Here is a 15,379-nt window from a genome sequence, read left to right as displayed (position 1 = left end):
CTTTAATTTTAATAGGGTCAGGTTTTTTTTTATAATAACCATTTTCTTTTTATACTTTTTTAGCGTTGTACACTTATAATTTTGTTCTTATATATAGTCTATGAAGGTGTTCAAACATCAGCCTTTCTAATTTCATTTATTTCTTGTTGGCAAGAAACTCCCAACATGAACTACCCTTTGCCTGCTCTAAGCTGGAAAACTCGGTTTCATGTGGGTAATTTATATTTTGTTTGTGATTGTATGCTCCCATACACAAATCGCAGTTACATTTAAAGAGAAATTTATAAGACAATGAGAACAAAACTTATATATCTAAATTAAGTCACATCCAACTGCAACATAATCCATGTCGGCAAATACATGCCAACGTAAATCGAGAATTTTTGTTAATACCTGGGCATTCGCCTCGGCCAATTGCACGGTCAACGACGTTGCAAATTATAAAGGCTAAACGTGTATAATGTGGTCTGGATTTTCAGCTTACGGAAAAACATATATGTTCCAGTTATAATATAGATGTAAAAAACTGTTAAAACATAGTATATGTATAAGTGAGCAATGCGCAAATCTTAGAAATAACGTTTAAAAAAAATAGTCTATGGCTTATTGCCTGCATTTTTTAGCCTGCTTTTCTGGTAGCTAGCTAGCTTTAACTATTCTAAAGTTAGCTATCCTGGTGACTAGACAAAAGGCATGTGCAGATCAGCTAAAAACACCAGCTAGCTAATCAAAATTGAATAATTCTTACCTTATATCAATTATACTAAAATATATACTACTCTGGAGTTCCCACCAGCAAGACAACCCTAAAAGAAATTCCCCACAGGCACAGCCAAAGGGCACGATGCGCACTACTAGAATTTAAGTGCTTTTGGTCATAGTCCAAAGCTTTGACCAAGGAATGTAGAGTACTAGAAAATCGTGAAGATCAGATTATTTACAATCTGTACTCTTATTAGTTGTAAACAAAACGAAGCTTTCCTATTGGCTTTTCAGGTAATAACAATGACAGGGTCCGCGCAAATATTTTAGCCTAAAGCCTAAATGTCACAGCCTCGTGTATCCAACCTAGCTGCGCTGTCTCTCTCTGTATCCGCAAGGCAATTTTAAAGATTCGGTCGGCGAAAATCAATAAGTGATAAAAGTATGAGAGTCTATAAAAAGACACTTTTATATAAAAAGGCACTTTCATAAGTATAGCGTTAAAAATTCAAAATGTAAAATGTTCAAGTAGATATGAACCTTTTCAATTAGGAAAATAGAAATGATAATTAAAAAAATGTAACACTTTTCTTAGTAAATAATTTAAGTGTTAAAATGAGACACTTCGTACAAAATAGAAGTGTTTTCCAAAAGTAACACTTTTTTTAATGAATAGAATACAAGTGTTTAAATGTAATTTTTTAATAAAAAAGTGTAAGTGTTCATGTCTGAGTGCTGTTCCACTCCAGACTGCGCTAGTTTTTAATTGGCAGATCGAAGAACATGTCAGATAAAAGGCTGTCAAGAAATCGTACAGCTATAATTATGACTACTTTAAGGGCAGAAACTTTCGCGTATCAAAAAAAAAACGAAATTTATAGAATAAATTTTCGCGTTTCGCTGTTTTTGGAACATATTTCGAGAAAAAAACTTTCGCAAATTTAAGGAAAGGGTTATTTACGCCTAAAAAAAATTTTTTACGAACGAGTAAAATATGAGATTTTAAATTTTTTTAATTTTTCTTGCTTTGTGTAAAGTAAAAAAATAGAACTAGTTTATGGATAAAGATATTAGAAAAACGTTAAGCATGGCAAAAGGACAAACGTTATTGTAACAGATTGATAGAATGAAAAAAAGAAAAATATTGTATACGTATTAATAAAATCCGTCTATGTGTCATTGATTTTTTTTTGTAACAGCGAATTTCAGGCAGGGGCCTTCAATTTGCTTAGCAAAAAAAGATTTTTCCGCGTAAAAAAGCTTTTACTTTTTTTAAATTAGCTATGATTTTGCATGAAAAAACTTGTGCATTTTGCTTTTTTGAAATTTCCAAATGCAAAAACTCTCTCAAAAAAGACGAAAACAAACAATAAACAAAAAACAAAAAACACCATCATGGTCTATGTCTTTATTGTTGCTCAAGTTTTACAACATTATTTTCTCGAAAAATGGACTGTTGCTGCCAAAATCAGCTTCATAAGCCTTTTTAGGAATTTCATTCTCTCGCGAATAGCAACCTCGTCCATTATTGTCCATAAATATTTGACACAAAACTTTCTCCGCGACGCCAACATCCCATTTCTTATTTGACACATATTCCAGCAGTGTACCAGTGATGTTCTTTTGAAGTATAATTAACGAGCACATTGGACTATATCGTCATCGATTTCCACTCCAGAGGTGCACTCCAGAGGTGCACTCCAGAGGTGCACTCCAGAGGTGCACTCCAGAGGTGCACTATGGGTACAAATAGGTTGGCGGCATTTGTGTCATGTCTAAAATCTGCATGTTTTCCAAAAACTGTTAATTCTGCATGTCCAGAATTATCATGCACAACATAGGACTGTACTTTAACATTTGTGTCATGTCTAAAATCTGCATGTTTTCCAAAAACTGTTAATTCTGCATGTCCAGAATTATCATGCACAACATAAGACTGTACTTTAACAGTGCTGTATCGACATTGTTATCACCATCTTAAACTTTAGAGAAGATAGCTACTACGCTAAAACGTCGAAACAATGCTTCTTCTCTCAGTGCCTCTCTAATTATTGTGATCTCGTGCTCAGTGTTGAAGGTGCTAACTGTAATATCATTGATTTCAATTTTTTAGAAATTGGGTACAATCTGTTATTAAAATCCCATCCTCGTCTACAGGTACTCGTTTCAAAGAAAAACCATGTTTTGCACTGTCTTTGACGTCAAGAAAGGAGTGGGTGTGATTTGGTGTCATTTGGTGTGAAATTGTCAATGTCAAAGTATATTTTATTTCTTCTAGATATTTTTAATGGCGGCTATGACGAAACTTTGCTATTATTATCATTCTCGAAAAATAATAAAAAGGAAAAACTAATGAGTATAGCTACTTTACAAACAAAATGAAACTATGTTGTATGACTTTTTTAAAGAATATTGCATGAGTCATTTAGTCGATTGGTACCGTGCATATTGCACCCTTCATATTTGGAAATTGCCCCTTTTTAACAGCAATTATTTAGTCATAAGAGCTGATTCTAAGTGATTCAATGACTTTAACCATTGTGGCACAGTTTTACCAGGCATTCATTCTTTTTACATTTTTTAGACCATGTCAGACATGTGTAGCATTTACCATCATGTGTTTTGTTTTAAGAATCGTACTATACCATATTTTTATGTGGAAAACTCTTGTATATCTACAAGTGTCCACTCAAAAATTGAGTCGACATGTCTTTGACATTCCTGAAATTTTTTAGCTAAAACTCCACACATTTTCGAGTATTTTCCCCTGCAAACAGAAGGGAAAAACCGACACTGAAAAGCATCTGCATTACAAGTTTTAAAATTCTGACATTTTCCTGATATTTCATAAAAACATCAAATTTTCTGACAATTTGACTATATGCATGACAGAGAGTAAACACCCGGACAGAAAATATATTTCAAAATTTTGAAATCACAGCTTTTGCGTCTGGGCATTTCGCGAAAAGTAATATCCCTCACAAGAGAACATGATCGTAGATAAGATCAACCTGAACTTATTCTAGGGAATTGTGAACAGGATAGAAATTCTGTACTTCTTATTGCTTTATAAAGTGTATCCCCTTGTTCAGTAATGTACTCTAGGTCATGACAGTGCCAAAGAATAACATTTTTAATTGTAGAAAGAGTAGTACTGTACAAGACAAAGATAAGCATTGGATGCCTTTCGTTTGTCCGAACTTTCTGTTGTCCTGATAAAAGATGCCTCAATAAAGCTGAGTGATTTACAGAGAATGTGGGTCGCCGTGGAAGCTGAAGGTGTTGGGTGGCAAAAGATTTTACAGTGTTGTATAGTAGCAACAAAAATGCATCTAATAGCAAGTGGGCAGTATCAAGTTAAGTTGAAAAAAACAACAGAACACTGCAGAAGATTATTATTGAAACAATTTGCAACACTTCTAACTTTATTACTGTGGAAAGTTAATCATTTCTTGAACATGATAGTTTAGTAGGCGAAGTTTCATCATTTTACTCTGGTTTTGTCCCAGTTAACAATTCCATTTATAGCTACCCTAATAACATCTACGGTTGAGAGTGCATTTTAAGACATTGAAAATTAACACAAAACCTAATGGTAATAAAGTACTATGAGGACCAAACGTTAAAACAAAAATGGCATATATGTGCGTTTTTAACAGTGGCATTTCTTCAGCTGCTTTTAGTAGGTAACTTTTGTGAATTTGCACAGTTGCACTTCTGGACTACAATTTTGTGACATCTCTTTACTAATACTCTAATTTTGGTGTATTTTATATTTGAGCTTTTGAACTTTTTAGTGCAGTTACAGTTGCACTTAAACATTTTGTGATCTTTAACCTGCACTATTTACTTTAGACGCATTTGTCAGTTGCACTTCTAAGATTTTGGTGCGTTATAAAGTTCTTCTCAACACTTCTCAACACAAATGTAAGAGAGAATTAAATATGAAAACAATGAAAATTAAACTGAGATGTACAAAAAAACTGGCAGAAAAAAAATTAATTTTGTAAATACAACCGTTCGTTGAAAACTTGTAAGCATTTGCTCTAATCTTGCGCGTGCACAAAGTTGTATAAATGTTCGGGTCAGCCTAGAAGTACTAACAAACTGTGGCAACTAGGCTAAGTAGTAAGATTCAACAATCGAAAGAACGGTCTTTCCAAACAGCGGCACAGTCTATACTGCAGATGAATAAAACACAATAAGAAAATAAAATAAGAAAACCTGATTTTCCTGTTTTGTTATTTAAACCAAAGATGTGATAAATATCTTTTGAAAGGGTATTATCCCTATACGGATGTGCAACACGGTTTACCTGTAGTAAGCGCTCAGCCTAGTGTCACAATTAACTTTTGAACTTTCACGGAAACTTATTCCGCGTAATAAAATAATATTGACTGATTGTTTTTGCTATGACGGGGTAACAACTAGCTGTAAACTGTCTTCTTACTTCAGCTAAAGTAACAGAAAGTTATTTTTTAAGTGAACTTTACAACAGTAAAATTTACGACATACTGCATACTTGTACTGAAACGATCTACCTGTATGTGTAGTACTGTTTGCGGATCTTATTAAACGCTCTACTGTGCGTTTGAGGTTGGGTCCCACAGTTTTTGTGACTTTAACCGGCGTTACAATGCCGGGTCCTCCTGACAATTCAGTTATAATATCTAAGTGCTGGTCTTTAAAAATTGACTTTAATGTGTTTAAAAACGACTAACCAATTCTCTTTATATAGACCAACATCCTATTTTTTGAAATATTCGCTAAGTTTGTTGGGGATAAATGTCCGGACCAATCACATATATTACGGAGCTTCATACATAAAATACTAAGCAATGTCTTTCGTATCATATGCTTAACATAAGCTAATTCTAGATACAAAGATACAGGGTTATGTACTAACACCTGATACAGTATAAAACACAGACTCACGAACCACAGTACTAAACATAGAACATAACACATCCCAGGTGTTACATAAAAACACAAATCGACTCATCCAGTAATATATACATATAATGTTCACACGAAATCATGTAAAAATGTTTCACTGTTATCTCATTTTCAGTTGTGTCCATAAATTTTCTGTCTGTTCCGTAATGGATACTTCTTTCTTTCTCGTTTGTCATTTGTGAGAGGTAAATCGTTTGGTCTTTGTTATTCAGGTGATTGTACTTTTTTTACATACGTAATATTTCTTGTATATTTATTTCCTCTCTCACTTATCACTGTGACCATGTTATGATTGATGTCAATAACTTTAAAAATCGTTTTGTAATATTTCGACTTCGTTTTATCAGTAATCTTCTCTCTCCTCAGGATAACGTAATCGTCGATAGCTACGTCACACTCGGTTGCTTTCTTTTTCTAATCAAACCATTTTTTTTGTTTTTCGATTGATAGCTTTCTGTTGATATTGTCACTTCTGAATATGATGGATGTTTCGGCTGATAAATGAATTGTGGATTGTTATTGACCAGTTACTGTTCTGTAATTTAATAACATTACTCAGGTTTTGTTATCCTTGTGGATAATAGGGTGTAATATGTTTCGCTTTGATATTGTATAATTTCAAATACGTTTTGAAATCATTTCCACTAAAAGGGGGTCCATTGTCTATACAAACCGTCCCTGGATATCCAAAAAATGAAAATACTTTCTCTAATTTGTTAACGACATTTGAAGTAGTAGCGTTTTTCACAACTGCGACGATAGGATATTTTGAATATAAGTCGATTACTACTAACAGTTTGTCTCCAGACAGTAGTGGACCAAATAAATCGATAGCTATTTCTTCCTATGGATGGTTTGATAACAGTGAAGGTACAACATAAAATTGCTGATTAATTGTTTTAGCTGGACGGGGTACGGACGAGTTGCCTCTTTTGTTTTTATTTAGGCCAATGCTGCGAAATTTTTTTTACGAAAAGGGTTTTTACGCTTACATTCACATCTCATTACCTGTACTGAGCAATCCATCATGCATTAACAACGGCTGTGATATTTTTTTTAAAGGGTTTTACCCTTTTATGGATGTGCAACATGGTGTACTAAGCTTTACCAAGCGCTCAGCCCAGTGTTAACAACTGTATCCTGTGTTTTTATTTAAACCGAAGTTTCAATAAAAAGTTTTTTGGAAGACGGTATTACGCCGACGCGGGTTGGCGACACGATTTACCTGCATATCCTGGGCGCTCATTATACGGCATATTCCACAAAGTATAGTATACACAGTGTATATAATGATACAGTATATTCTACAAAATAAAGTACATACAGTATATATAGTACAGTATATTTCACAGAATAAAAAATATTAATTGACTGTTTCTGCTATAACAGGGCAACAACAGGCTGCAAAACGGTGTTTGTTTTTTAAGTTAAAGATGCAAGAAAGCGATATTCTAAAAAATATGTTACACCCGAAAATGTAATAGTGTGAGTGCTTCACTCGATTTTCCGCATACTGTATACCTGTACTAAAGTGCCCCACCTGAATATATGGCACAATTTACAGCTTTATTAAGCCCTTAACGTAACGCTTAACACGGATCAAAAAGTTACTTTGGCTTAAGCCGGCTTTAGTTTAGTGTGTATTTATCTAACTTTTGAAATCTTGTAATTTGATCGCGACAATTAGAATAGCCCAAACATGTTGTTAAAATTAAATGTGTTTTATTTTTTTAAAGTGGTTTTATAATTCGTGCTGCATAGATCTCTAATAATTACGAGCAAGAATTTTAGACTAGTAAGTAGTTTTAATATCTATGTATTTATTGAAGGGTGTCAGCGATTCTGAATGCACTGTGATGGTAAAAGAACTTAACAAAATAACAGAGTTAGTAACATTAAAAACTTTGTAACATGAAGATGACATGACAATTAGAAATTTCGAAACATCTCCAAAAGTTTTTTTCCAAAGATTATAACACATGATTTATTTTGACGAATTAGAAAAATAAACAAAACTTTCATAAAATTCAGCAAGAATAGAAAATGTCCCGTCTTAGTCAATTAAAAATGTATACGAAGTTTCAGAATACAAAATATACTTTCCACAAAATGTTTTATTGACGTTGTTGTAGACAATTAAAAAAGTATAACTGACAGATAAAAACACACGCAGTGTATTACCTGCAGGACATTGTCTGTGTTTAAAAAAGTATTTCATGAGTCTTCAGCTCAATAATTTTAATTTCAGATTTGACTGCACAAAAATGGAAAACAGCACAAGGCAACACGTTGTCAGTGAGGAAGACAAGAAGTTTATTTTGGATTACTTGGAGAGACTATATTCCGTAAATACAGAAACTATGCCAAAATTTTATGTTGATTTTGCTTCTATGTATGATAAAGCCAACGCTATTCTTAAGTACGAGCCCTTCAAAGGGCTTGCAAAAGACTTGGCTGTGTTCTTCGAGCATAAAAATTTAGAGAACAAGAAGATTTTGGATGTGGGATGTGGCAATGGAAATCTTGGAAAGTCTCTTGTTGAAGAAGGATTTAAAAATATTGATGGTTTAGACATATCGGACAAGTTTCTAGAGATGGCTAAAGAAACAAAATGTTATGGTAAACTATTTAAAGGTTAGTTGTTATTTTTCTTAAAAGAGGGTTAACACACTGTCAAATATTGTTTCCGGATAAGTAGATAAATAAGTAAATACTTAAGTAGATCCATACAGGGCCATTACATTTAATTTTCATGACGCAAATAGATATTACCATTTTAAATGCGAACTAACTGCATTAAGATTTCGGATTAAGTCCTAGATCTTATCAAAACCGGCTGCCTTTTTTATCTCTCTCCCTTTTCGACCAATTTTTTATCCAATTGGTTGAAATTAAGTCAAAAAAAATCACACTTCATACTTCCTCAGTTTCTGATTTTAGCCGTTTTCAAGGGCCTTGATAAAACATTATTGACAGTAGCGTTATTTTGATGCTCCTTTATTAAACTGTAACATAAATAAGAAAGTCATAAGGTTTCCACATTGAAGTGAACTATGATCTCAGCACCAACAAATAACTAATGTTTCTCTGTGTTTGTACTAAGATCCAACTCTCTTTAGCACTGTTAACAGGTAATCCAACCCCAGGCATCGAAGACAATTCATATGACGTAGCTATGTCTACTGGATGTTACATCGCTTGTCACCTTTCAATGGATACCATATTTGAGCTTGCACGTATAGTGAAGCCCGGTGGTTACATACATTATACAGTTTCTGATCCAAACGACAAAATGGATTTTATGTATTGGCAAGGTAAGTTGATGAAGGAAAAGAAGGCAGAGTTAATCTACATGAAGAAGGAGCCGTATAGATTAGATCCAAGGAACAACTTTGAGAGAGTCTATTGTTACTACGTCATGTTCAAAGTATTATAACTTTTCAAGCGCTTTTAGTGTTCGCGTAAAACTTACTTTAATATCTTTTTTATGTGTGATTTAATGTTTCTACAGTACATAGAAGCTTTGGTTACATCACATAACTTGAATACGTACAGGACCAAGTACGATAATCTAGAAACAAGGAAAACATCTGAGGGAAATCGTCCGAGTTATCCTGGACGTTTAATAACTTTGAAATTTGCCAGACAAATAAAAGTAGTCTAGTAATTCGAACAGCGAATGTTTTTTTTAACTCAAACAAAATTTGTATAGTGTCGATTTAATTTGTCTTAGCAAATATATGCAAAAATATGGAAATATAGCAAATATATCCAAATATATGCAAATATATGCAAATATATTCCAATGTATGCAAATATCTCTATAATAATAGCCGTCGTCTGTCTGTCTCTGCGCGGACCCCCGCTGAGTTAGAAAATCATGTTACAGAAACACGAATATCAAATGCGATATATTTTTATCCACTTTGTTGCAACGGGTAAATATAAAGGACGGGCGAACCCATGGATTTTTCCACGGGCTAACGACTAGTATATTATAATAGTTGAAAAAAAAAATGTTATGCTTATATCCACAATTTCAGTTTGCACTTTGAAAATACAAAGCTGAAATAAACTATGAATCTATGTTACTATGAGTTTTTTTCAAATGTGTCTTTTTTAAAAAACTGTTTAATTAGAACTTGGTTAGTTCTTGTTTAAAGAAGATCTTCTAATTAATTTCCTGCAATATATTCTTGTATGCAACGTGTTTTTATATTTAGAAACATTATTTTCATTACATACTTTTATATATTTTAGCTTTAAATACAATTTTTTTTGTTTCAAACATAAGTTTTAGATATGTGCTTGTTTTATCAAGCCACATGCCACCTTATACTGTAAAATAAAAAAGTGCAAAAAATGTAGGTAGCTAGCTGCATTATGTAGCTGTATATATAAAAAAAAAACACAATTACAGAAAGTGAATCTGAAATTAATGAAACTTGATCTGCAAAAGAGAATAGTTGAGAAAATTGATTGATAAAAATAATTAACTCTGGATACCATAAGTAGTCTTTCTTTTTTATTTAATTTTTTCTCTTATTCCAACCTTGGAAAAGGTATTTAACTTACAGCAACTGCTAATTTAGATGATGTATGCAGTCTAGCTAGCTCGGTTGTAAAAATTTTATCGATTCAATTAGCTCTAAGTCTTAAAGGGACTCCCACTCACCATTGCTTGAGTAACTCTAAAGTTGTGAGCAATCCAACATTTGTTTAATTATTTTTGTTAACGCACCATTATAATGAGATTTCTTTACTAATATATTAAGTAAGTAAACTTTTGCCGAAACTATCTTAGATACCTTGATTTTCCCATACTGCATTGCAAATTTTAAAATTTAAACAACGGTAGCTCTATTAATTAAAAGGGCTGTTGTGTAAATCTAACATAGAAATAACCGAAATTACTAAATGTAGCGACAAACTTTAAAATTTTCAGTCATGCGCAAACATTTTTTCTTACTGATTGTTAACGCAAAGGATAAGTTTGAATATATTTAGATAAATGCTGAAGTACCTGGAGTACACTTAGTAATTTTTGAGAAATGTAAAATTAAGACGAAAGACGGTTCGGTTTCTTTTAGCAGATGGCTGGCGTGAGATATTATCTTCGAATCATTATGAAACATCAAATTTATATTTAATATATAGAGAACAGAGATGATAAAATGATTCTTGGTTAAACTGAAACACCGTTTGTACTTTCATTTACAATTGTTACAATGTCTCAGCACATCTGTTAATCATAGGTTGTTTAAAAATTCGTCTTCAAAGAATGTACTTCACAAAGCGATCCTACAACGATGGCAATGTAAGCTCTTGGTTTATTCTCACTTATAACTACAATGGTCGTAGATAAAAACACTAAGCTAATTGCTTTTGCTAAAGACTTAACTGGTGCATTTTCTATGAAACATCTTCAGCAATGGTGAATAAGGTTATTTGTCCAAAGTATGGTTACTATCTAAAACCTTCAAAATGTTACATTCCGGTGAAAGAGAAACATTATAAGAAGTGAACAATGTATTGCTGGTATCTATGTGAATGACATCAGCTGGTAGACGGTATTTAGATTAGGTTATTGGTAGTCTAAAATCTAAACGCGAATATTTGGATGCAGTTGTTTTAAACTAGTTGAAAGAACTCTAGCTTTTTTCAAAAACTGCAGACATCTAACCTAAATCTGCCTGTTCATCATGCTGTGAGAAATTCGTGAGAAATTCTCATATTTTATCAGAATGATCTTTAATATGTCGGACTGCAACCAATAGAAAACGTAATCAGAAATTATCTGATCTCACCTTTAGCTGGGGAACGACAATGCTCGGGTAGGAAAAGAGATCTTCTAGCAGTAGCTGTAAAACTTAGTGGTCTTTGGTGAAAAGATGTCACTGTTATCTCAACTATGGAATACGAATGCTTGACAATTTTTACGAAAACAGTTGTAAAACACAAACTGTATTTGATTAAAAGAAAGGAGGAAAAATATCAAATCAGAGATTTAAAAAACACGAAAAGAATATCATCCTAGTAAACTTATGACATTCACAAAACAATAAACAAAGAATAAACTTGGACGTTACAGGGGGTTGTTTGGTAGAGGGCGGACACTAATTGGGTCTGTGTAGCTAAAAATAAGTATTAAATACACTACGACTCCCCATCTAAACAATAGCCCCTTATGAAAATAATAAAGAGAGTATATCCCTCCATATATGTTAGGCTAGCCGTGTAAGATATGCACATCTCTATTTCTCTCTTAAAGATCTGTAGCGTCAATTTTTTTGTGTTTTGTTATTCCTCCACATATAATGATGTTAATATTCAATTATAAAGTTTTTTTTCTTTTGTGCCCGATTATATATAATTGAATAGTGGCATGTAAACATGAAAATATAATGAAGTTAAAACATAAAAACGTCAAAAATGTACTTTATAACATTAACAACAATACTATCAAGGCCTGCATCAATTTCGTCCCCAAAGCGTGTAAGAAGCACTGGAACGAGATTGTTGTGCCTGCACTTTTTTACTCCAAAAACAAGGAAACAACAAGCTAAAGATAAGGGAAAATGAATTTAACGTGACAACAGGTGTGTTTTAAGAAACCACTTCCCTTTTAAAGTAATTTAAAAAGATGATTAACCTGTACCTCCATGGTGTAGTAAAAACAATGCAAAACGTACAAGCAGTTTGTCATCTCCATCCTACAATGTCTCTCTTCGTCAGTGTGCTTATTATCAAACGCTACGAGTAGAGAATAACAATCCATTGCAATTCGTGGCATTTATTAAAAGAGCGTTTTTATCAAAAGGCGGCTTTATCAGAGGGCGGTTTTATCAGAGGGCAGCGTTATCAGGGGGCGGTTTTATCAGAGGGCGGCTTTATCAGAGGGTAGTTTTAGCAGAGGCAGTGTTATCAAAAAGCGGCTTTATCAGAGGGCGGATTTATCTGATGGCAGGGTCTGCTAGAGAATCAACATTAACAGTACTTTTTCTACAATCATAGAGCTACAATCTAGGGGTGTTAAGGAGAGCAAAAAAAAACAGATTCGTATATCTCCCTAAACAAAAGTAAGCATTGCTATCTATATACTTATTCTGTATACAACAGATTAAAGCTATTAATCCTGTATTTATATATACACAGTGGAATGCGGTAAAAATTTCAGTTAAAAATTTAACAAAAGAAGATTTACTTGCTTTAAGACAGGATACAGAACATTTCAAACTGATAGTATGAAATTATATAGTGCATTTCAGAGAATGTTTTTATATCTTTTTACTGTTCTTTTTCTTTCAATTTTCTATTATTATTTATTCTATTACTAATACTATAACACGCTTTTTCATAAGAATATGTTTCTAAGAATGTCTGGATAATATTTCAGCTTGAAAACAAAAGGTCTATTGTTTAGAACAATAGAGAAATAAGAATAGTGACCAGTCTGGTTAGAATTTTGATATGCTTATTGAAATTAGAAGTATAATGTTCGTTAGCTGTTATATTAGCCGCTATACATTACTCTAACAGTTCTCGTTTTTGTCTTTACCTGTTGTTGTTTTTTGCTGTCTTGTGAATCTTCATGAGATAAGAATTTATATCAATATATATAAGCTACTAATTGTTAGGCCTCGCTTTCTTTCCTCCAAAGCCTATTGGAAATTCCAGCACGTCGTAATTCTGAAAATATGAAGTAACCACAACGCAATCTTTAAATAGCTTCGTCTTACTCAAATATTTTTTGCAATTCAATATATTGTTTTTTTAAAAAAAATACTTTTGTGATCGATAAACTTAGGTATAATTTTCAACCTCGTTCCCAGGGCAATTTTTCGCTTTTTTGATATTCGAGACGGCGCGAAGAAATGAATCATTTCTTCTCGCCGTCCGAGATTGTCAGAAAGAGAAAAATGGGCCTGGGGACGAAGTTGGTATAATTTTGTGAAGCATACGGTTGCTATTTGCTCAAAAAGAATAATTCTTCAAAAAAGTTTTGTAAATGAGGTCCAAAATCGCAAAAAATATTCCGCAAAGTTCTAAGTTTAGCAAAATTTCTTTTCCATAAACATTGTTTTTATGTAAAGTAAATGGTATAAATGATCTATCTACATGGCAACAGATATTACCATAGTAACAAGGATAAAACATACAGTGCGTTTCCTTTCGCAAGCTGACCATCCCTTCTATTAAGCAAAGTGGAGTGACGGAGAAAGTGAAGACATTCACAGTGACAACATTCACAAAACATTCACCAGACGACATTCACAGGGCTTGTTAGGCTTCCTGTATTGAGATCCTTGGCACGATGTTAAGAAAACTCTCTATTTTTCATCCAATTAACTTAAGTTCACTTTGCGCTAAATAATTTTTTAGGCGCATTCGTGTGTAATTCCTACTTTAAATAAAATGTGGAAAACACAGCACCTTTGAAAGTAACAAGTGAGAGCACTTAGTTTGCAGCTGGATTAAAATCTTCTGTTGGCTACATTTAGGCCTGACAACAGTGAACTTTGCCTTGATTGCAGGTACTCTGCTTTTTCACCTGGTTTCTGCTCGACAGCACAAACAGCCCTAAACTCTATTTTATTTAAAAAATAATTATCCTTGCATAACACCGCTACCATGTTTAGCTTATTGTTTTCCTCTCGTATGGTTACAGATTACCTTTTCTTGTTTGTCGCATGGCAACGCATATGTAAGCATGCATGTAAGTTAATTAAACATAACCGCAAGCTATGTCAATTATGTTAATGTCAATTTGTCGTCAATCACTACTATTACTTGAAGAAAGTTTACAAAGCTTGTTGAGTAAAGATGGAATAAAAACAATGCGGTTACATAACACGCTGTGAAGGTTTTTTTTCTTTTGTATACACTGTTTTTATATTCCTAGTTTTTTTATTTTTTACTTTGCTTATTTGTTTATTGGTTGTTTGTTTGTTTGTTTTATTTATATTTCGTAATTATATTAAAAGTCTTGACAAGATTTCAAAAGATAAAAGTTTCATTTGCTATAGCTGGTTTAAGTGAGTTAACAGTGACGAACGCAGAAGCATATGGATTCGGTGCCGCGTTGGTGCTTTCGGTTTTGAAACACGTTTTTCTCGCTGTACAACTATGGACAAAAATAACTTGGGTATAAACACACTGTTAAATACTTTTTTGGGATGTTTAGATCTCCAAATTGAAGTTAGGCAATCGATTCCTACAAAATGTTTTACTTGTTTTTAGGAGTTTTATGTAGAATAGGGATGAGATTGTAAAAGAGACCTTGACGTACTGCGAATTATTTCCTTTGCACAACCTCGGACCCAGGGATTGTAGTTTGAGCTCAGAATGAAAAAATCATGGTCGCATCAGAAAACTCTATGTACCTTGGGTTTCAGGTTTGGAAAGATGAAAAAAAAAGATGAAAAATTGTCTCTATTCTAGTTGCTTATATGTTATCTTCTAAAACACTTTTTTGATAGGGCTTTTTTTTTGAGACAAACTTTTTCGGTTGGTGAATAGTCTACGTAATTTTAGATAGAGTAGAACTTGTTTTTGAAATTTAAATGTTAGATAATTTTTTTCTTGTTATTTATATTACTAGTTGATAGCCCGTGGAAAAATCCACGGGTTCGCCCGTCCTTTTTATACCGCATTGCGCAGCTAAGCTACCATTGTGCGTGACGGACAGACGTATACGGGTATTTTAATATAGATTAACAAA

At 33.1% G+C, this 15,379-nt stretch overlaps 2 protein-coding genes across 2 annotated transcripts in view; both read left to right on the top strand.

The window, feature by feature from the left end:
- Positions 1-15,379, top strand: part of LOC130635931 (RNA-binding protein 8A-A-like) — a 64,888-nt gene that overhangs the window by 33,078 nt on the left and 16,431 nt on the right. The gene's annotated exons all lie outside the window — the stretch shown is intronic.
- LOC130635922 (ubiquinone biosynthesis O-methyltransferase-like) lies at positions 7,405-9,614 on the top strand. The gene is made up of 3 exons (XM_057445450.1): positions 7,405-7,453; positions 7,907-8,292; positions 8,778-9,614. Exons 2-3 carry the CDS (start codon positions 7,923-7,925, stop codon positions 9,092-9,094), a joined length of 687 nt encoding a protein of 228 aa, XP_057301433.1. The 5' UTR covers positions 7,405-7,453; positions 7,907-7,922; the 3' UTR covers positions 9,095-9,614.

The sequence above is a fragment of the Hydractinia symbiolongicarpus genome, chromosome 1, assembly GCF_029227915.1.
Source record: "Hydractinia symbiolongicarpus strain clone_291-10 chromosome 1, HSymV2.1, whole genome shotgun sequence".
NCBI lineage: Eukaryota > Metazoa > Cnidaria > Hydrozoa > Anthoathecata > Hydractiniidae > Hydractinia > Hydractinia symbiolongicarpus.
Note: the sequence above shows the minus strand (reverse complement) of the source record. Positions and strands in the feature narration are given on the sequence as shown.

Excerpts from the sequence above, each read along its gene's own strand:
- LOC130635922 (XM_057445450.1), top strand. The coding sequence starts at position 7,923 with ATGGAAAACAGCACAAGGCAACACGTTGTCAGTGAGGAAGACAAGAAG. Across the intron at positions 8,293-8,777 it reads TTATGGTAAACTATTTAAAG|CACTGTTAACAGGTAATCCA; the intron begins GTTAGTTGTTAT and ends AACTCTCTTTAG.